Raw genomic sequence first — 23146 nt, forward strand, 5'->3', positions numbered from 1 at the left:
GCGCATGTCATAGGATCAGTTGCATTGAAAGCCGCCTATTAACGGTCATGTGAGCGGAACCATTGCATATGCGCCGTGTGTAAAGTCAAGCTTTATTGGCACAGCAAGGTATTAAAACACAAGGGTTCGGGCCCTCTTCTATACACTGCATATTCGGTAAACTAAACCGTTATCTTTTTCAGGCTTGTATGGGGCGGTTATTTCTGTTTTCCCTCTTGGGTTGGGAAAACAGTTGGGTTGGGTTGGGTAGCTCTTTATCATAAGGGGTTCCCCCTCGATAATGTGGGTTAACCCAGGTTAATATATATTCCCCCCCCCCCGGGGTTTGGATACATTATATGCCTCATGAGCCATGATGTTTACGATTGATTTCCCCTTTTTTTGGGTATATGTTATGCATTTTGTATATATTGGGCCTCATGGCTACTTTTCTGAGTAGATGTGGTATTTTTGGTCAGGGCTGTGGAGTCGGAGTTAGTTTTGGTTGGAGTCGGTAGAAATGTACCGACTCCGACTCCAGCTTTAAAAAAATGTATTAATATTTCATAATTGAACTTTCATATGAATTTTATAAATGTTACTCAAATATATATGTTCTATCAAACTATGAACAACAGTGATAAGCAGTTCTGCTGGAGATAGACATTTCTTACTTCTTGTGTGTCACTGTTCTCCACTGCCCTTATCTAATCTTATACTTGCTTAACCTCATGCTGCCCCAACCCCCTACTTACAATGTATGAAACTGAAAGTGAAAATGTGTTGCAAATTCTTAGTAGTAAAGCTCCTCCTCTAGACTAGATCATACTAGGTGTGCGTCTTCCAAGCATCTCACAGCTGCCTGCTACTCAGAAGAGGAAGACTGTAAAGGGCATGTCACACTAAGAGATATCGCTAGCAATATCGCTATAACTAGTGACGTTATAGCGATATTGCTAGCGATATCTCTGTGTCTGATACTTACCAGCGACCGGCTCCCCCGCTGCTTATCGCTGATCGCGCGAGAACGTTCAGGACTGTTTCTCGTCGTCAGCTTCCTGTGGCGCTTCCTGCTGTGAGGACGAGCGACGCGTGGAGCCGGGCGGGAGGACGCAGGATCGCCTGGTGTGACAGGTAAGTAGCGATCCCCGTCCCCAGCGATGTCGCTAGTGAGATCTGCCTGTTTGGCAGCTCACTAGCGACCACTTAGCGATGTACCAGCGATCCTGACCGCGTCATATCGCTGGTCGGGATCGCTGGTACATCGCTAAGTGTGACAGTACCTTAAGAAGTATTATCCTTTCAACAAACTTTGCATCAGTTAACTGTGAGTACAAGAGGAATAATAACAGTATTACTGACCACTATATCAGTTGTACGACCTGGCAATAATTTTGTACAATTGTTTTTAGGAAAAACAATTGTCATTTGGATTGTGAATGCAGAATTAAAAACCTGAGAATGTCAAAGAAGCATCACATTAAATCAGCTGTATTTGAACATTTCACCATCACTGTAATGATGTATAGTAGGTTTCTATGAAGACAGTGGCTAGATGATAGAGTCACAGACACAGGTATACGTGAAAGTAGTTTGTATTAAACAAGCAGCACAGAACAGCACAGGTGCTGGCGGAGCCAGATAATGACAGCAGTGGTAACAGCAGCAGAACTCAGTCCAGTAGATAGCAAGTTGTACACCGGCACTGTGTAGATGTAAGCAGACACAGTCTGAAGAATGCAGGCAAGGACAGTCACTTAGCCCTCTCCCTTGCGGGAGGGGAATCTTCGGGCACAGTGCAGTGGCAGAGAAAGTCACTAGGTAATTGATACTGGATGTGCAAAGGTAGCAGGGATAGTCTCTCAGGTGGAACGCACACAGCAGTCAAGATCTTCAGCGCATACCGTGAGTGCTGTAGTAGCGGTGAGCGGTGGAGGCAGGGCTGGAAGGAGCCTTCAGGCCGACCCCGTCAGAAGGTCCAGGCAGCGGCAGTTAGGCAGCAGGTAATCCAGGTGGATTCAGCAGGAAGGAAGGAGGTAGCACAGCGTGCAACTCCCAGCTAGCAGATCAGGTACAGGACGAGATATACAAGCAAGGTAGTCACGTCCAGGAAAGCTATTTAAACCCGGCGGGCGGGACCAACAGGCGGTGATGTCACAGGAACCAGTATGGCCGAACGAAGCCAGGCTTAAGGGCAACAGTAAGGGCAAAGTCCGGAACACAGCAGAATAGGAACGATGCTTACATTATTCCCCCCTTAAAGAATGTCCTCCGGACAATCTTCGACCAGGCTTGTCCGGGTACCTTAGATGAAACTGCTCCAGCAGCCGCGGAGCACAGATATTCTCCACCGGTTCCCAGGAATTCTCCTCGACAGAGTATCCTTGCCTCTTGACCAGATATTGCAACTTCCTTCTGAAGATCCGTGAATCCAGAATCTTCTCCACGACATATTGTTCATGTCCATCAACGAGCACTGGAGCTGGAGGAGAGGAAGTACGCCCTGGGAAAGAATTTGGTACAACTGGCTTTAGTAGGGAAACATGGAACACCGGGTGAACCTTCCAGGCAGGGGGTAATTTCAGACGCACCGCTACCGAATTCACTAGAGCCACGATCTTGTATGGCCCTACAAACTTCTGCCCCAGCTTGACAGTCGGTGCCCTCACCCTCAGATTCTTGGTAGACAACCAGACCGTATCTCCCACCCTATACACCGGAGCCGGCCTCCTGGTACGATCTGCTGCTCTCTTATACCTTTCCTGCGCAGTCGTCAAGGTGGTCTTCAGAGCTTCCAAATTCTGCTGTAAGAAAGAAAGATGGTCAGACACAGCAGGCACTGCAGCCTCCTTGGGGAACTGCGGCAAGATGCTTGGGTGGTAACCCTGATTAGCAAAGAACGGTGACTGCTTAGTCGAGGAGTGCTGCGAGTTGTTATATGTGAACTCTGCCAGGGGAAGCAGATCTACCCAATCGTCCTGCAGATGACTTAAGTAGCAACGGAGGTACTGCTCCAGGGTCTGATTCGTACGTTCCGTCTGTCCATTAGTCTGTGGATGGTAAGCCGAAGACAGACTTACTCTAATATCCAGAGCCGCGCAGAAACACCTCCAGAACCTAGACGTGAACTGCACCCCACGATCCGAGATCACCTCATCCGGGACTCCGTGCAGACGGACCACCTCTTGAATCAACAAGTCTGCAGTCTGTTTTGCTGTGGGTAATCCAGCGCAAGGGATAAAGTGTGCTGCCTTAGTGAGGCGGTCCACGACCACTAGAATGGTGTTCTTACCTTTGGAGACCGGTAGTTCAACAATAAAGTCCATTGAGATGGATCTCCAGGGACGAGATGGTATAGGCAAGGGTTGTAACAACCCGGAAGGCGACGCACGAGGCGTCTTGAACCGAGCACATACCTCGCAGGATGACACGTATCCCTCCACGTCCTTCCGGTACGAAGACCACCAGAAGTACCGAGCCAGGAACTCTTGGGTCTTCGTTATTCCACGATGTCCCCCAATCTTAGAATCATGGATCAGTCGGAGGACTTCAAGTCTTGTCACCTCTGGTACATACAGCCGATTCTCCTGTAACCACACTCCTCCATTGTAATTTAGGCTTACTTTGGGGGTAGGTTGCCTTAGCAACGGATCTGCTGCGTATGCTGCTTTGATCTCAGACAGAAGATCCTGATGATGGATTGCAGAGATGAAATGAGCGGGAGACACAACAGTACTAGGAGACGACTTAATCACTTCCTCAGGAGCAGCAATCCTAGATAGCGCATCTGCCTTACCATTCCGTGCCCCCGACCTGTAGGAGATGATGAAGTTGAATTGGTTTAGAAACAAGCTCCAACGTGCCTGACGTGGGTTCAAACATCTTACGGACTGCATGAATTCCAGGTTTCGGTGGTCGGTAAGAACTGTAATCGGAGTTGAGGACCCCAGCAGCAAGTGTCTCCACTCCTTGAATGCCGTCACAATCGCCAGTAACTCCTTGTTCCCTACGTCATAGTTCTTCTGCGCCGGGGATAGCTTCTGAGAAAGAAAGGCACAAGGATGAAGAACTGCCTTCTCACCTCCTCTCTGTGACAACACTGCGCCGATGGCGACATCCGATGCGTCCACCTCAAGAGTAAAGCTCAGGTCTGGGTCTGGATGTCTTAAGATGGGAGCCGACACAAATTTGTCCTTCAGCCGTGTGAACGCCTCCTGGGCTTGCGGAGTCCACCGGAACGGTACCCCCTTCTTGGTCAGTTGGGTGATGGGAGCCACAATCTCAGAGAAGTTACGGATGAAGCGCCTATAGAAGTTGGCGAATCCCACAAACCTCTGAACTTCCTTCACCGATCCTGGCGCTGGCCACTCCTGGATCGCTCTGGTCTTTTGATCGTCCATCTGGAGACCCTGTGGAGAGATGACATAACCGAGGAACTGCACTGTTGCCCTGTGGAACTCGCATTTCTCCAATTTGATGTAAAGATGGTTATGCAGCAGGCGTTGCAGCACTGTCCTCACGTGGAGCCGATGTTCCTCGAGATCACTGGAAAAGATTAAAATGTCATCGAGATACACAACCATAAATACATCAAGCACATCTCGGAAAATGTCATTAACAAAATGCTGAAAGGTTGCAGGAGCATTTCGTAGTCCGAACGGCATGACCCGTGATTCGAAGTGTCCATAACGGCAGCGGAAGGCCGTCTTCCACTCATCTCCAGACCGAATTCTCACGAGATTGTAGGCTCCCCGAAGATCCAGTTTGGTGAATATCTTAGCCTGCTTCACCCTCTCCAGTAGTTCAGAGATTAAGGGTAGCGGGTGCCGATTCATGACCGTTACCTTGTTTAAATCACGGTAGTCCATGCAAGGACGCAGACCCCCGTCCTTTTTCTTCACGAAGAAGATTGGTGCACCCGCAGGAGAAGTAGACGGTCGGATGAAGCCCTTGGCGAGATTCTCGTCGATGAAGTCCTTCAAGGCCTTTAATTCAGGACCAGACAAAGGGTAAATACGCCCGAATGGGATCTCCGCCCCAGATATCAGTTCTATCGGGCAATCATAAGGCCGGTGGGGAGGTAACATATCTGCCCTCTTCTTATCACATACCTCTGCCAGATCCTGATACTCCATTGGTAATTGTCCCTCAGTCGTAGCTACTACCTTGGGGATAGCAGCGACCTTAGGAATAGCGGGGTTGCTGTTAGAACTTGGAGGGAACTGCACTTCCCTGGTCTCCCAGTTGATGCGAGGATTCTGAACCTGGAGCCAAGGTAACCCCAGGATAATAGGAAAGTGAGGAGAAGATATTAGTAAAAAGGACAAATGTTCCACATGTTCCTCTCCAATGCATACCTTCACCGACTCAGTCTCCATGGTTACCGGTCCCGATGTAAGTGGTGACCCGTCTACTGTCTCCATCAAGACTGACGACTCCCTCTTCACTGCCCTGATTCCATGCTTCCTTGCAAACGCGATATCCATGAAGTTTCCACTGGCCCCGGAGTCCAACATGGCGGCGCTCTCGACACACCGACCCTGGAAGCAGACCCTCAAGGATAGGTAATAGTGGGAATTCTTCTTAGTAGCGAAGGAGGAAACGACGGATGTCATCGAGATCACCACTGCGTTCAATGGAAGAGATGCCAGCGAATTCATATCGGCAAAGTCCAGGTCTCTCTGATTGTCTCTGCCCCCCGAATTGTTCAGATCTAGGAAGCAGGACTCCCCCGCCTCGGAGTTACAATCAATGATAGCTGCAGCCGTCTTACGTCTCCTGACTGGACACTCGGAGATGAAGTGACCGGTCCCCCCGCAGTAGAAGCACAGGTTTTCCTTAAAGCGATGCTCCTTGCGGGCATCAGGAGGATTTCTACGTACGGCATCCACCTGCATCGGTTCGGGCTCGGGCTCGGGATTCCTCCTGCTGGTGACATCTCTGGAGGTAGAAGAGAACGGAACAGTGTTATTAAACCGTAGATCAGACCAGCGCTCCTGTCTGCGCTCAGAGAGTCGATTGTCAATGCGGATGCAGTGGTTGATGAAGTCCCCAAGAAGCACGGGCGAGTCCCCGCGTGCCAGTTCATCCTTAACTGCCGTAGACAATCCCCTGCGGAAGATGGCCTGCTTGGCTGCCCCGTTCCAGGTGGTGTCTAAAGCCCATCTACGGAAGTCCAATGCATACTCCAGCACCGAACGCTTCCCCTGCCGAAGGGTCAGCAGCGTCGTCTCAGCAGTATTAGCTCGGTTCGGGTCATCAAACATCTGCGTCATTGCGGCAATGAAATTGTCCATAGAGTTAAGCAGAGGGTCGTCGGTCTCAATCAAAGGGTTGGCCCACGCGAGCGCCTTACCAGACAGCAGCATGACTATGGTCAGAACTTTGGAGCGTTCCGTAGTGAACTGTGGGGCATGAGCAGCAAAGAAGATCCGACACTGGTTCAAAAATCCTCGGAATTTATCCCTCTCACCAGCGAACCGGAAGGGTGGAAGCTTCGGGAAGGTCGGTGTAGTATCCCGGGCAACACCTGCTACCTGCGCGGCTGGGGCCTGTTCCAGAGCAGCAATCCGATCGAGCTGCATAGGAATCGCTTGCTCCAACGCCAGAACACGATCACCCTGAAGAGGAGCTGCTTGTTCCAGCGCCGTAATCCGATTTGCCAGTCGTTGCAACTGTGCCTCTGCTGCCCCGGCGTTGTGTTCGATACGTTGCTCCAGCGTGTCCAGCTGGGTCCTAATGCCTGCCACATCCTGCCGTATCAAAGCAAGCTGCTTGCTTACACGTTTCTCCAGGGACTCTACACCTGCGGTCTCCATATTGGTGGCTTGTATATCCTGTAATGATGTATAGTAGGTTTCTATGAAGACAGTGGCTAGATGATAGAGTCACAGACACAGGTATACGTGAAAGTAGTTTGTATTAAACAAGCAGCACAGAACAGCACAGGTGCTGGCGGAGCCAGATAATGACAGCAGTGGTAACAGCAGCAGAACTCAGTCCAGTAGATAGCAAGTTGTACACCGGCACTGTGTAGATGTAAGCAGACACAGTCTGAAGAATGCAGGCAAGGACAGTCACTTAGCCCTCTCCCTTGCGGGAGGGGAATCTTCGGGCACAGTGCAGTGGCAGAGAAAGTCACTAGGTAATTGATACTGGATGTGCAAAGGTATCAGGGATAGTCTCTCAGGTGGAACGCACACAGCAGTCAAGATCTTCAGCGCATACCGTGAGTGCTGTAGTAGCGGTGAGCGGTGGATTCAGCAGGAAGGAAGGAGGTAGCACAGCGTGCAACTCCCAGCTAGCAGATCAGGTACAGGACGAGATATACAAGCAAGGTAGTCACGTCCAGGAAAGCTATTTAAACCCGGCGGGCGGGACCAACAGGCGGTGATGTCACAGGAACCAGTATGGCCGAACGAAGCCAGGCTTAAGGGCAACAGTAAGGGCAAAGTCCGGAACACAGCAGAATAGGAACGATGCTTACAATCACTCAAGATAGAAAACATTATGTCTGTCAGTGTATGACAAATGATCCAGACGAAAACAAATGCTGTGAAGCCAAGATGAGTGCATATTCAGGCAAAGATAAAAATGCTCCTACCAGAGCTTCTAATCTAAAGAGACATTTACAGCGCTTTCATCCAGAAGTACTGAAAGCAGTGGATGAGAGAGACTGCATCCAAACCAATGAACCAGTGCCCAGCTCTTCCAGCCAAACAAAGGAGCAGAGAACTTTGCAGCCATCAGTTGCAAGATATTTTGTCAGTGACAAAGTTACTGTGACAATGACAGTAGATACATTTAAACAGATCATAGAGCTTGTTGTAAAGGATAGTGTGCCTATTTCATTATTTTCACGACCAGCTTTTATGTGTCTGAATGGGGAAATGGCCCGCAAGCTTGGTGTTTCTCTGGAGAGAGAGAGAGTATTAGAAAATTAGTAATCGAAGAAGCTTTTAAACAAAAGGAAGAACTTAAACACTCAAGGGACGCTTTCTTTTTCTTAAAATGGATGCCTGCACACGTCACAGAGTGAACTATTTTGCCATCAATGTCCGATTTGTTTGTGACAAAAATGAAATGGTTACCAAGACATTGGCAGTAAAAGACACCAAAGCTCATCACACCAGTGAGTTTCTCCAGGTCTTGGTGGAAAAGGTTCTGCAAGACTATGAACTTAAAAAAGAGCAAGTTCTTTCTGTCGTAACTGACAATGCTTCAAATATGATAAGTACTATTAAGCTAATGAATGAGAGTAATGATGGTGACCAGCAGCTAGAAGAACATTCTGGGTCCACAGACACAGAAATGTTTGAAATAGAGGAACACAGTATTGTAACTGAGGAGCAAACTGAAGTTGCTTCAGATGAACAGCAACATGATAGTTTAGATGATCTTGTTGAAACTGTGTCAATATGTTCTTTCATTCATCACATGCGCTGTGTTGTGCATACGCTACAGCTGGCTATAAGAGACAGTCTGCAAGAAGGACATGCTGCTGCACTGATTGGCAAGGTGAGAAAATTGGCTACTGTTGCCAGAACCCCTAAAGTTGACTCAATTTTGAAGAGACGTGCTGGAAAAGGGGCAATTATTGATCAAGCCACACGATGGGGCAGTACTTAATGATTCAGCGCTTGGTTGAACTGAAAACCTTTCTTGTAGACATGGCTAACCCTCAACTGACGCTAAATGAAAGTCAGTGGAATCAGGTGGCTGAGCTGGAAAAATTGCTAGAGCACCCATTTACAGTGACTAAAAAATTACAAGCAGAGGACTTAACTCCAGGTATTTTCTTAAAGGAGTGGAAGAACCTGATGTTTCGCCTGTCCCAAAGAGGAGGGTTAATTTCAAGTGGCATTGCTACATCAATGAAACGGAGAGAGGAGCTACTATTACAAAATAACATTCTTTTGGCAGCTGTTTATGTAGACCCAATGCATCGGATTCTTCTAGATGATCAACAGCTAAGTAAAGGAAAAGAAGCTCTGTTTGAAATAGCAGTAAGGATGAAAGGGTTGCAGAACAGTCAGGAGGAACAAGAAGAATTTGGTCGTCCTGCCACATCTTCACCCTCATCAACTGATGAAGAATTTAATTTCAAAAAAAATATTTGGATCACAAGGACCGTGCAAAGCGTTCCCGCATAGATGAAGGGTCATCCCCATCAAGGAACACAGCCAGTACATTTCAGCAGAATTTTTCATGTGCACTAAAAGAAATTGAGAAATTTGACCGTTCATCAAAAATAACAGTGCAACAAGCGATTCCTCGGTATCCTGACATTGTCAGAGATGTTGCCCGAGTGGTTACTGCTTTGCCACCAACACAAGTTAGTGTAGAGAGGTTGTTCTCTGCTCTCAAAATAATTAGATCAGATTTCAGGGCATCCATGAAGGAGGATCTGACAGAGGCAATACTTTTTCTGAGGACAAATTTATAGATTTCTTCTTATTAACTGCATAAAAGTGTTTATTGCATATTTACTTAACTTTTATAAACTTTTCTAAACTGTATTTGCTATATTCTAATTGTATTCTAATAAATGTAGTTTTTGCTCTAAGTGGTCTGATTACTTATATGATGGTGAGAAACTGAATAAGCACGATGTTTAATATTTTACAACAGTAAATTTGTTGTTATGAATTGGCCATTTATGAAGGAGAAGGAGTCGGAGCCGGAGTTGGAGCCTGATAAAATCCAGGAGTCGGAGTCGCAACTGTGGCTTACCGACTCCACAGCCCTGTTTTTGGTTTTAATTGTGTCTTAATTCCTTGTTGTGCCAATAAATATTGTATCACTACTATGTTTTAACAAATGTATCTTTGCGGTGTGCATTTTTTTGCAGTAGTGCTATTACTTTTTTCACTACTGTTATTGCACCCCAAGCTTTATTCTATAGCTGTGCGCCTAGTATTTTTCTTTTTGCTTGTATGTGTGTATAAATTCTGCACATTGAATTAACATTGTTGTTGCCGTCATGTGACCAGATCCTAAGTGTCTGCGTTATAGAGAGAAAGGGGGCTGACAATTGTAATGTAAAATGTGCATCCAGTCAAAGGGTACATATAATATGTTTAACCCATCATAATCTGGATAAAGCCGAGGCACTTGTTGTTTATATAAATAAGTATACCCCCAAAAGGCAAGTGGGGTATGCATCACTCTATGTTGAATATTGCCGTTAAAGGCAACAAAGCCCCAAGTAAATGGAAGGTTTAGTGAAGTGAATACTGTACCATAAAAAACAGGGGTGCCTGGTGGGGAGTGGATTTAGTGATTCTATTGAAGAGAGAGAGATCAGTTAGTAAACACATTGAAATAACAATAACATGCTAATAAGACAAATCACTTATTGCTACGTTATGGGGTCACCCCGGATCTCATAGAAAACTTAATATATCGTAGTCTCTATTTAGTCCTTTCGGTTCCAGAGTCTGCAGTGTAAAAATCCAGTAGGCCTCCCTTCTTTTGAGGGTTTTGGTCCTGTTTTGACCTCTTCTGCCAGGTTCAATTTGTTCCAAAACCTGGAATCTAAGTTGAGATACACTATGCCCCTTGTCATGGAAATGATGTGGTAGAGGAAGATGAGTTTTCTTACACCTGATATTTGATTTATGCTGTGAAATTCTATCCTTTATCATTTGTGTTGTCATTCCCACGTAAGCCAGACCACATGGACACTTTATCAGGTAAACAACACGTGTAGAATTCTTTAACCAGAATAGCTTGCCCTGTTTGGGGGAGGAACATTTGCCGCCCTTTCTGTATGTTATTGCATTGTAGACGTGCTAGGCATGGGAAAGTTCCCAGTCTCTGTGTCCGTAAGAATGTTTGTCTTGGTACAAGCGTACTTGAGCCTGCATCGGCTCTCACTAACCTGTCCCTTTAAATTTTTAGGTGTACGATAACTTGGAAGAAAGTGTTGTTGGTATTAATATGGGATTATTCAGAATTCCTCTAAATGATGGCGGCTGTGTGCTGACTACTATTTAACATGAGTGTAAATGAGACTGGCAAATTTTGAACACTACTGCGTCCCCAAATATAAGCAGGTGTTCACAATTCTACAACTGCATTGTTAGTTTGGTTATTTTAATTTCTCCCCCAAAGTTATTTCATATTGGTTCTTAATGGATTTGTACAGATTATCGGTGAAGATTTAGGTAGAGGAAGTTCTGAATTCATTCTTCTTGGTATGGCTGTTTTTGTTTTGTTTGTTTTTTTCCATGACAGTGTTGTAGCTGTGAGATTGTTATTTTATTTTTTATTTTTTTTTATTAACCTACAATCTAATGTATTTTCTTTCATGGTTGCACTTTTGTTCTTTTTTTCAGCGTCTTGCAAGGAACGGGATTATAATTACCACAAGCGAGGCCGTACTTCTACAGTTGGTGGCTGATAAGGACCATCCCAAATTCAAAGAAATCCAAAACCTTATTAAAGCCAGTGCTCCCGAGTCAGGACTCCTTTCTAAAGTTTAACTGCAAATTGAAGGCCGCTTCTATTTGGATTCCATTTACTCGTGGTCTTATCCAGTACAAAGCAATGGCAGCTCTGCAGGAGTATTCCTTGCAGTAAGCTAAAGTCTCGGAGACGTTCGTGGATTCATTTGTAAATTAAATGATTGTTTGTCTGCGTGTCAAATGAAGTGAATACTGTGACTTGTGTAGCTGCTTCTGGATATTGGTTCCTTGTGTTAGTTCAGGCCCAGGACTGCAGTTTTGGGCTCTATTATTTCACATGAGAGAGGCAGGGTTCTGGAGATTGTGTCAATGTAAATTGGTTTGTATTTGTAAGAGTTTGGTGGTTGTTAAAATTGTATCGTATAAAGAAACGCCGGTTGCATCTTCCACAAACCGGAAGAAAACAGATTGTGCCATAAGTCTACTTAAACCCTATTTCTATACACTTTCACCAAGTCTATCTATTAAGTCTTATTTAGCCCCTAAACTGGAAATGATTACTAAAGCTTTAGGGATCCAAATCTATTTCTCTGTAATCAATCAAATTCTTATCGCAATAGTTTGCAGTTTTCTAGCTAACAGGTTCTGTGTTGTTTTGCACTATGAGATTATAGCTGTTAGCGTGTTTACACTGATCTGTCTGCATTAGGCCTTATTCACCCGACTTTTCGTTCATGTTAAAAGTCCATTTAAAGAAAAATCAGTACATGTCCTTCTCTAATCCATTTTTACAAATTAGAATTTGCCATGCAAGTTTGAGGCACTGATGAAAGAAGAAGCTATTTGTGGGCTGTTTGTTTTGTTTTTGCCACAAAAACAAAACCGACTCAGTTGGGTTAAAAAAAAAAAAAGGCTGCTGGGCTGCCTTCATATAAGCGAGAGTATTTAAGCTACAGGTCTTTATTCCTAACCACTGGACACCTACAGTAGTTTGAGACCAATGAAAAAAGTGTTCCTCCTGCAATTACCACTCTAAGGGGTAGGGGGAGCACTCTTATGAATGCACCAGACTCCTAACCATCATTCTAAGGGGCAGTGGGAGCGCTAACCTCATGAATACGCCATACTCCTAACCACCACTCTTTAAGGTTCAGGCGGACCACTCTTCTTATGAATGCACCAGACTCCTAACCACCACTCTAAGAGGCAGGGGGAGCGCTCTCTTTATGAATATACCGGACTCCTAATCGATTTGTCTAGTGTGTTCTTTCAGCTCTCCCAAGTAGCCATATGGCAGATCTACTATCAGTAAGGCCCTACTGCTGTAATATGAAGCTCTGAAATGGGACATAGTATTAAGGTAACACATCCAGGGTAAAAGAAATATGAGCTAAAAGGTACTAAAACACTGAGCGAGACTCCAGATTTTAGTAGCCTGTCTACCAGGAAACTAAAAAAGTTCAACTGGTCAATCAAAGCTTTCAAAAAAGAACTAGACTTTCTAGATATACTGGATATTTGGCTCATGGGATTTGCATAGACCTGCCACAAGTTAACAGAAATGTAAAGTGCAAGCAGGCTGTGCATATTCAGTATGTATAACGTATGCTGATGGGAAAATGATTTAATGTAGCGATTAGAAGAGTCAACTTCCACTGATGTATTGGTAAATTAAATTTTTATAGGGGGGGGGGTCAGTTGAAGAGATTGGCTTGTTGTACATGCTTGTGTTTTATGCTATGAAACTCTACCATCTCTATACCTATTCTCACTTTATTCTCAAGTCCTCCTGCTGCCTGTGTGAACATGGCTCTCTATGCTCATACGCTTGAGTTTGGCGGGGGGCAGTGAAACACTATCTGTATTCCGACAGCAGATTTTTATGGCCTGCTCTGGATGCATTCAGCACCTCTGCAGAAGTGAACAGCTGGGAAAGGGGTCACATAGGTATTGTACCTGCCAGCTTCATTTCTTTGGATGTGGAGAATGCTGCATTCATTGTTTACACAGACAATAAGGGGTAAGCATGAAGAATCTCCTAGCATAGATTACTATTGTCCATGGCATATTGATTTTATTTTTCTTATATCATTTCTATGACAGTATCCATTTATCTTGCTGGATGTCCTATTGTTATCTTCCCTTTAATTTCCCATGAGCATAATCTTATATATTTTTTTTTTTTTTTTTTTGTAACAAGTTCCACCTTATTTGTGCTTGAAATCGAACTTTAAGCTTCACTATTACTAACACAGATTAAATTGACCTTTTTTTTAGTATTCAGTTTTAATTTAGTAGTCTGTCTGTGTTTAGAAAAAATGTGTTTGGCAGCAATTATGTCTGCGCTCCAGTAATGACTTATTCATTGGGTTTGAAAAGTAACTCTGGGAAATAACTGGGTGTGGATGCAAGCTGCTGTTGGTTCAGATGTAGTAGAAAATCTTGAATATGGGCTATATGCTTGAAAATTGCACATTTTATTAAAATAGTTACTGTATATACTCGTGTATAAGCCGATCCGAGTATAAGCTGTCCCCACCCTAATGTTGCCACAGAAAGCTGGGAAAACTTATGGACTTGCGCATAAGCCTAGGGTGGAAAATGCAGCAGCTACTGGTAAATTTCAAAGATAAAAACAGATACCAATAAAAGTAAAATTAATTGAGAGATCAGTAGGTTAACTGTTTTTGAATATCCATATTGAATCAGGAACCCCATATAATGCTCCATACAGTTCATGATGAGCCCCATAAGATGCTCCATACAAAATACACCCCATATAATGCTGCACAAAGGTTAATAATGACCCCATAAGATGCTCCATAGATTATGCCCCCATATGCTGCCCCTATAAAATGCTCCATAGATTGTCCCCATATGCTGCTGCAATTAAAAAAAAAAAAACAAAAAAAAAAACATTAACCTCTCCGTCGCAGGGGGACAGGGGTCGGTGTCACCGCTGGCTCAGGACCCGGCACCTGAGATATTCACCTGTCCGGGTCCATCGCTGCTCGCCGCTGTCTGCCGCGTCCTCTGCCAGTAATGATCAGGCAGCAAAGGGCGCGGCGCACACTAAAGAAGTCATCGTGCCCTCTGCTGGCTGGATGTCGCTGATGGAGGAAGCAGTTGACCGCGGCTAGCATCGATGGACTGGGGACAGGTGAATATCGCATATACTTACACCCTCCTGGTGCGGTCTTTGCAGCCCCGCTTCTCCCACGGTTTCCCTTCCTTCAGCAGTCACATGGTACCACTCATTAAAGTCATAAATATGCGCATATTCATGACTTTAATGAACGGTACCACATGACCACTGAAGGAAGGGAAACCGTGGGAGAAGCGGGGCTGCAGAGATCCGCCGGGGGGGGGAGTCAGTATGATCTGACACCCCTGCTCCCCCTCCCCCGCCGACCCCCTGGCGTATATGACTCGTGTATAAGCAGAGAGGGGGACTTTCAGCCCCCAAAAAGTAGGCTGAAAATCTTAGCTTATACGCGAGTATATACGGTATATAAATATAGCATCTGCCTTTCTCCAGTATAGTAAAATACAGAATGTGTAATATTTATATTATATAATGACCCATATATGCTTGGACTGCAAATCAAAGAATATCCTCCAACTGAAGATTTACCATGTTCGACTCTCAGGGCTTGAATTAAGAGGTATGTTACAGATTTGAAGAGGTTTTCTGAGATTTTTGATTGATGGAATATCTTTCACTGCAGCAGCTTCTGATGCCCCTTTCTGTTGCTAATCAGTTTGTGGTCAGAGACCGACTAGTCATACACTAATAGGCATACTAATTGTTTTCCATGGATGGATTGCAGCTTTACCCACTGGGAATACATCAAATTCTTTATTTGTTGCTGTGGACCAATAATTTGTTAGTCTTGGTCTCCGAATTATAATTTTAGAGTAGGGATTTCACGTGAATCTCCTGCGGGTATTTCAGTTTCCTCCCACACTCCAAAGGCATAGTGATAGGAAATTCAGATTGTGAACCTCAATGGGGACAGTGATGACTTGTCTATAACGCTGCTCTACAGAATGTCTGTATAAGTAAGCATTATAATAGAGAATGTGGTCGTACACTGTAGGTGTCTGTCAATGGATAATGGTATAGTTCTAATTCAATTCCAAAATTGGAATGCCGAAAAATTTCTGTATAAATGGAACAGGGAATATCAAGTGGAGCAATGTTACACCAAAAGAAGAAATGGAGAGAGCTCAAGTATATAGTCAATATTTAATTCCTTATTAAATATAGAAGTACAATTAATATAAACCATGCATAGTAAATTCTGTGCAAAAATTTTAAAAATAAGAAAGAGGGACAGGTATACAATGGCCTATATAGTTCAGTACAGAGACATGAATTTGTTAGGCCTCTTTCACACTTCAGTTTTTTACAATCAGTCACAATCCGCCAGGTTTTGAAAAAAAACGGATCCTCAATTTTCTTTTGAGGATCCGTTTTTTTTCCCCATTGACTTCCATTAATGGCGGATTGTGACGGATTGCTGTCCGTTGCATCCGTTTTTTTCTTTTTTTGAGGATCCGCCAAAAATTGCTGTCCGTCACCATCCTCAAAGATTTCAAAACAGAGCTTGCAAGGTTTTTTTTCTCTGGCGGATCCTCCAGACACTCATTTAACCCGAAATTCTTTCTGGGTGCCGGACAAAAATAAAAACTCTCCCTCTCCCGCGATTCCTTTAAAAATCTTCATTTGTCGGATCCGTCAAAAAAACAGACAGGTGGCATCCGTTGTCATCAGTACTAAAACGGATCCGCCAACTGATGCAAAAAACTGACGTGTGAAAGAGGCCTTAGGCTTGTATAGAGATACTAGGTGTATAGATATGGGGTGTAAAGAAGATGGTAAATAAAGAATACCACAGACCTTAATACATTACAATGTAAATATATATATATATATATATATATATATATATATATATTATACAGTACAGACCAAAAGTTTGGACACACCTCATTCAAAGGGTTTTCTTTATTTTCATGACTTTGAAAATAGTAGATTCACCCTGAAGGCATCAAAACTAAGAATTTACACATGTGGAATTATATAATTAACAAAAAAGTGTGAAACAACTGAAAATATGTCTTATATTCTAGGTTCTTCAAAGTAGCCACCTTTTTCTTTGATTACTGCTTTGCACACTCTTGCCATTCTCTTAATGAGCTTCAAGAGGTAGTCACCGAAAATGGTTTTCACTTCACAGGTGTGCCCTGTCAGGTTTAATAAGTGGGATTGACTTATAAATGGGGTTGGGACCATCAGTTGTGTTGTGCAGAAGTCTGGTGGATACACAGCTGATAGTCCTACTGAATAGACTGTTGGCTGCTTTTTTTTCTTGCCATAATGCAAATTCTAAGTAAAGAAAAATGAGTGGCCATCATTACTTTAATAAATGAAGGTCATTCAGTCCGAAAAATTGGGAAAACTTTGGAAGTGTCCCCAAGTGCAGTGGCAAAAACCATCAAGTGCTACAAAGAAACTGGCTCACATGAGGACCGCTCCAGGAAAGGAAGACCAAGAGTCACCTCTGCTGCGGAGGATAAGTTCATCCGAGTCACCAGCCTCAGAAATCACAGGTTAACAGCAGCTCAGATTAGAGACCAGGTCAATGCTACACAGAGTTCTATCAGCAGACACATCTCTACAACAACTGCTAAGAGAAGACTTTGTGCAGCAGGCCTTCATGGTAAAATAGCTGCTAGGAAACCACTGATAAGGACCGGCAACAAGCAGAAGAGACTTGTTTGGGCTCAAGAACACAAGGAATGGACATTAGATCAGTGGAAATCTGTGCTTTGGTCTGATGAGTCCAAATTTGACATCTTTGGTTCCAACCACCGTGTCTTTGTGTGACGCAGAAAAGGTGAACGGATGGACTCTACATGCCTGGTTCCCACTGTGAAGCATGGAGGAGGAGGTGTGATGGTGTGGGGGTGCTTTGCTGGTGACACTGTTGGGGATTTATTCAAAATTAAAGGCATACTGAACCAGCATGGCTACCACAGCATCTTGCAGCGGCATGCTATTCCATCCGGTTTGCTAAACGCAAATTGGACCATCATTTATTTTTCAACAGGACGATAATCCCAGTCACACCTCCAGGCTGTGTAAGGGCTATTTGACCATGAAGGAGGGTAATGGGGTGCTACGCCAGATGACCTGGCCTGCACAGTCGCCAGACCTGAACCCAATCGAGATGGTTTGGGGTGAACTGGACCGCAGAGTGAAGGCAAAAGGGCCAACAAGTGCTAAGCATCTCTGGGAACTCCTTCAAGACTATTGTAAGACCATTTCCGGTGACTACCTCTTGAAGCTCATCAAGAGAATGCCAAGAGTGCAAAGCAGTAATCAAAGCAAAAGGTGGCTACTTTGAAGAACCCAGAATATAAGACCTATTTTCAGTTGTTTCACACTTTTTTGTTATAATTCCACATGTGTTAATTCATAGTTTTGACGCCTTCAGAGTGAATCTACAATTTTCATAGTCATGAAAATAAAGAAAACTCTTTGAATGAGAAGGCGTCCAAACTTTTAGTCTGTACTGTGTGTGTGTGTGTGTGTGTGTGTGTGTGTGTGTGTGTGTGTGCGTGCGTGCGTGTGTGTGTGTGTGTGTGTGTGTGTGTATATATATATTTATACACACACCTGTTGCAAAAATTAAGAGACCACTGAGAAATGAGAAATGTAAATTGCTCTTTTATTCTATATACTAGTGAGAATATGTCTCCGAATTTCCAAGCACTAAATTTTGTGTTTATTTTCAGAAAATGAGATGGTCAAAATAACAAAACAAAAAAGGAGTGCTTGCAGACCTCAAATAATGCTAAGAAAACAAGTTCATAATCATTTAGAAACAGCAATACTAATGTTTTATCTCAGGAAGAGTTCATAAGTCAATATTTTGTGGCATAACCATGATTTTTAATTGCAGCTTACATGTGTCTTAGCATGCTTTCCACGAGTCTTTCACACTGCTTTTGGGTGACCTTATGCCACTCCTGGTACAAAATTGTAAGCGGTTCTTCTTTTGTTTGATGGCTTGTTACTATCCATCTTCCTCTTGATTACATTCCAGAGTTTTTCAAGAAAGTTCAGGTCTGGAGATTGGGCTGGCCATGACAGGGATTTGATGTGATGGTCCTTCATCCACTCCTTGATTTGACCTAGCTGTGTGGCATGGTGCATTGTCCTGAAAAAAACAGTCCTCTGAGTTGGGGAACACTGCCTGAGCAGAAGGAATCAACTGTTTTTCTAGGATAACCTTGTATGTGGCTTGATTCGTATGTCCTTCGCAAAGATTAACCTGCCCAATTATAGCCTTGTTGAATCATTCCCAGATGATCACCGATCCTCCACCAAATTTCACACTGGGTGCAAGACACTGTGCCTTGTACGCCTCTCCAGGTCTCCATCTAACCATTAGACGACCAAGTGTTGAGCAAAGCTGAAAATTAGACTCATCAGAGATGATTACCTTAAATCAGTCCTCTATGGTCCAAACCTTATGTTCTTTGGCAAACTTCAGCCTGGCTCTCCTTTGCTTCTCATTGATAGGCTTTTTTCTAACTTTTCATGACGAGCTCTGCCTCTAGGAGCCTGTTACGAACTGTTCTTGCCGTGCCCTTCACCCCAGTTGCCATTCATTTTGTAGGTCACTTGATGTCGTCCTGCGGTTACTGAATAACATTCGAATAAGATGACGGTCATCCCGGTCAGTAGTCATTTTCGCCCTCTGCCGGTCTGTAGCTTGGTTTTCCCCAATGTCTTAGAAAGTTTAAGGATGGAGGCAACATGACGCTCACTGTATCCCTCTGCTACTAAAGCCAGAATTGAGCCCTTCTGTTCCCCTCTCAAGAATTTTCAACTCCTTTGGCATGGTTAAAAGTTATTTTTTCATTCCTTTTACTTTTGAAATATTACTAGCACTTGTTTTGCCACCCAGCTTGTCCTATTGCATGAGGATTGTGAACACCACAGTGGGGTTTTTTATACTTTCCTTTTAAATAAGATTTTGTTCAGGTGATCATCTAACCAGAAGCACATTAAGTAGAATGAGGTGTACTCTGGTTGGAATTCAACTGATATTGGAATGGAATGGCTGTCAGACATGTAGAGAAGCTGATTTTTATAAAACTCCAGTGGTCTCTTATTTGCCATAGATAGATAGATAGATAGATATATATATATATCTAATATGTGTGTGTGTGTGTATATATATATATATATATATATATATACATACTATTATTTCTAAACACTGTTTTCCGGTGATTACGAAACACCATTTGAAAGGTAAACCTGCCCCCTTCAGCAAGAAAATAGCCAAACAAACCACACGTCCATGATTTGATCACAAAATACAGTTTAAACATTAATTTTCATAAACCTGCAGTAAGGAAAAATTACCTGCAGGTGGCACCACACTACCCCAAAGCACACTACCACAAAGCTGTTTCACAAGGCATCACAAATCAAAACATTTGCCTTGGAGGCTTTCCAGCTTGCCTAAGTGCTTGCCCAGTCCTATTTCAGGCACATTGGAGGATTGCACACTTCATTGCAGGTGTCACATATGCAAACACATTTGTAAACATGCACTGCCTATTGAATTGCACGCTTGCTTCGTTCATACTACACCCACACAAATGATACACCATTTGAAAGGTCAAAGCTGTATACAGACATCACAAACAAAGCCAAACATTTGCCTTGGGGTCTTTCCAGCTTGCCCAGCCTATTTCAGGCACATTGGAGCATTGCACACTTCACTGCAGGTGAGTCACATTTGTAAACATGCACTGCTTTTTCGGTGATTCCTTTACCCCACACACAAAAGTGATACACCATTTGAAAGGTAAACTTGCCCCTTTCAGCAACAAAAGAGCCAAACAAACCACACATTCACGATTTTATCACTAAATACAGTTTAAACATTCACTTTCATAAACCTGCAGAAAGACACAATGACCTGCAGGTGGCACCTCAACCGGAAGACATTTTTTGGCCTCCGCTTATGAAACCAATTTATTGTATTGCCAATCTACATACTGTATATAAATACCTGTCCGTGTTCATCTCATGTGTTCTGAAATTGCCTGCGCCACCGACGACCAATGTGCGAAAACCTTGCACGGGCACACGTGTGTGTGTGTGTGTGTATGTAATATATATATAATATAGTGTGTGTGTGTGTATGTATGTATGTATATGTGTGTGTGTGTGTATATATATATATATATATATATATATATATATATATATATATATATATATATATATATATATATATATATATACTATAAAGAAATATAAATCCAATAAATACCTGTGGAAATACCTTGATATTATAATATTGACTATATTATGGTGTCATTACCTGTCCCTTTTTCTTGTTTTTACTATGCACGGTTTATATCAATAATATTATAGATAGAAATATTATTATTAATTGTACTTCTGTATTTAATAAAGTATTCTATATTGATTATTTGCTTGGGCTCTGTTTCTTCTTTTAGGTTTAATATTGCTCCCTGGGAGATGCCCTGTTCCATTTTAGGCTACTTTCACACATCAGGTTTTCGGCGTCAGGCGCGATCCGGCGTCGTGCCGGAATGCCGGATCCGGCAAATGTTTTGTAAAACCTGAAGTGCCGGATCCGGTTTTCTGCCGGATCCGTCTTGTTCTTGACAGACAAAACCGGTTCATCCGTTTTTCTATCCGTTTTTCGACGGATTACGCCGGATCCGGTTTTTAAAATTGACCCTTGTGGCCTTCCGAACGGGATTGGCTACTGGAAAACTAGATATAGCATGTTCCTACAGCCCTTCTTTGACAGGTTGTAGAGAAGAAAGTGCAGGTTGGAGAGAAGAGCAAGTTACTGGCGAAGATGGATGTTGTCATTGGAAATATTACCACTAGAAGTTCTGTGACGGTTTCAGGGACAATTTTCCACTATACTTTATGTCACCTCAAGGCAGAGTACACTGGGATGACAGAGTGTGAGAGATTTTTGCCCTAAACTTGTGTACCTTCTGGACCAACAGTATATACCTTTGCCAACCAAAGTTGGCTATCTTGTCATGGTCTTACTATTTTTACCTTTAGGCCACAGGTGTGTACCTGGTTGTGTTTTATGCAAAGTATTTCACCTTTTAACAAAAGTTGTGTACATTGGTAGGAAATCACCAACAATAAACACAACTTTTTCGGTGAAATACTTTGCTTCAAACACAACCAGGAACACAACTGTGGCAAAAAGCTAAAATTTACCCACAGTTATACCTGGTTTTGAATACCTTTTTACCTTTGAAATACCCTGTATTTAACCTTTTTTTAAAACATAGTTCGCCGCAGAAAGAAATGACAGACAACCATTGTGAAACGATAATTTAACTTTTATTTAAATTTTTTTTTTTTTTGTAAAATGTTTTTAAAGTGCAAAAAACTTTTTTAATAAAGGTTTTAAACCCAATGGGCATTTTTATTACAAAAAACACACATTACAATTCTGTGTACTGTGGGGTGGAAATACTGCTGGAGGGGCTGCGGGACACTTCGACACTGGGTGTGTGGAGAGAGGACTGGGATCGTGGTGGGGAAGGAACAGTTAGAGGTGAAGGTGTGGAAAAAACTACAGAATGGGTGGACATGTGGGAAGCAGAAGAGGTGGTGGGTGGTGGAGTGGAGGGTTGGGCAGGGACTGTAGGAGCAGATGATGTTGATGGAAAGTTGTATGGGGAAGGAGTTTGGTATGGGGAAGGAGTTTGGTACGGGGCAGGTTGCTGGAAGTGGGGAGATGACTGGTACTGGGGAGGTTGCTGGTACTGGGCAGGTTGCTGGTATGTAGTAGGAGGGGGAGGATGGAAAGTGGCTGGAGGGGGTGCAGATGTAATAGGAGGGGGAGGATGGAAAGTGGCTGGAGGGGGTGCAGGTGGAGGAACTACAGTGGTGGGAGGTGGAGGTTGGGAGGTAACCTGCTGTAGAGCACCGTGGCACGAATGCATTACATGCATCTGCTGGGTAGGAGATAGTGTTGCCATGCGCTCCACAACAGACCTGAAAAAGGTGTGGTTTGGCGAAGATCTTGCTTCTGAATGCATGGTTTGCAGAAGTGTCTTCACCTCCAGAATGCTGGAGTTGATCTGCTGAAAGCCTGCGGAGATTTGCTCTGACAAGACTTTGAGACAGTTCTGGAAAGATGCATTCAGATGCAATAACTCTTGCGCATAACTCTTTTCCTGACCCCTCTGCCGCTGCCGCCCAGTACCCGCAGGTGTACTAGAGGCGGCAGGGGCAGAAGGGTGGGGTAAAGGGAAAGCGATCTCCTCACCAGCAGCTTCATGTAATGTAGGCGGCCACGATGCTCCTGTGCTGGTGGATGGGACAGATGGGTCGAATGTGTGGGAAGGCTGGGAAGGTGCAGATGTACCGGGGCGGTCGAAGTGTCCCTCGGTGCCGGTCTCCTCAGGGATCGCCTCAGAAGGGTCCAATCGTGCAGGCTCCCGAGTGCTGCTCACCGTGCTGTGGAATAAAGAGAAAAAAAAACAATTAAAATACTGACATGGTATGGCCCTGGCTGAAAAAAAAAAGTTACATCTAACATTTTTTTTCACATGTGGTGTGTAATATTTACCTTCTGGTGAGCATTGTTTCCCGGAGGAACGACAGGGCTTGTGCGTACTTGTACTTGCTCCTGCGTCCTCCAGATCCACTCGGGGCC

General features: G+C 43.8%; 1 protein-coding gene across 1 annotated transcript in view; it reads left to right on the forward strand.

Moving 5' to 3' along the window:
- ISOC1 (isochorismatase domain containing 1) overlaps positions 1-11972 on the forward strand; it is a 73681-nt gene extending 61709 nt beyond the window's left edge. Inside the window, exon 5 of the mRNA XM_073557743.1 lies at positions 11319-11972. Coding sequence (XP_073413844.1) covers positions 11319-11465 — 147 coding nt within the window. The 3' untranslated portion in view covers positions 11466-11972. The remainder of the gene's footprint in view (positions 1-11318) is intronic.
- Positions 11973-23146: the final 11174 nt, after the last annotated feature.

The sequence above is a fragment of the Dendrobates tinctorius genome, unplaced genomic scaffold (assembly GCF_039654945.1).
Source record: "Dendrobates tinctorius isolate UK_male_01 unplaced genomic scaffold, ASM3965494v1 ptg000003l, whole genome shotgun sequence".
NCBI classification, from domain to species: domain Eukaryota; kingdom Metazoa; phylum Chordata; class Amphibia; order Anura; family Dendrobatidae; genus Dendrobates; species Dendrobates tinctorius.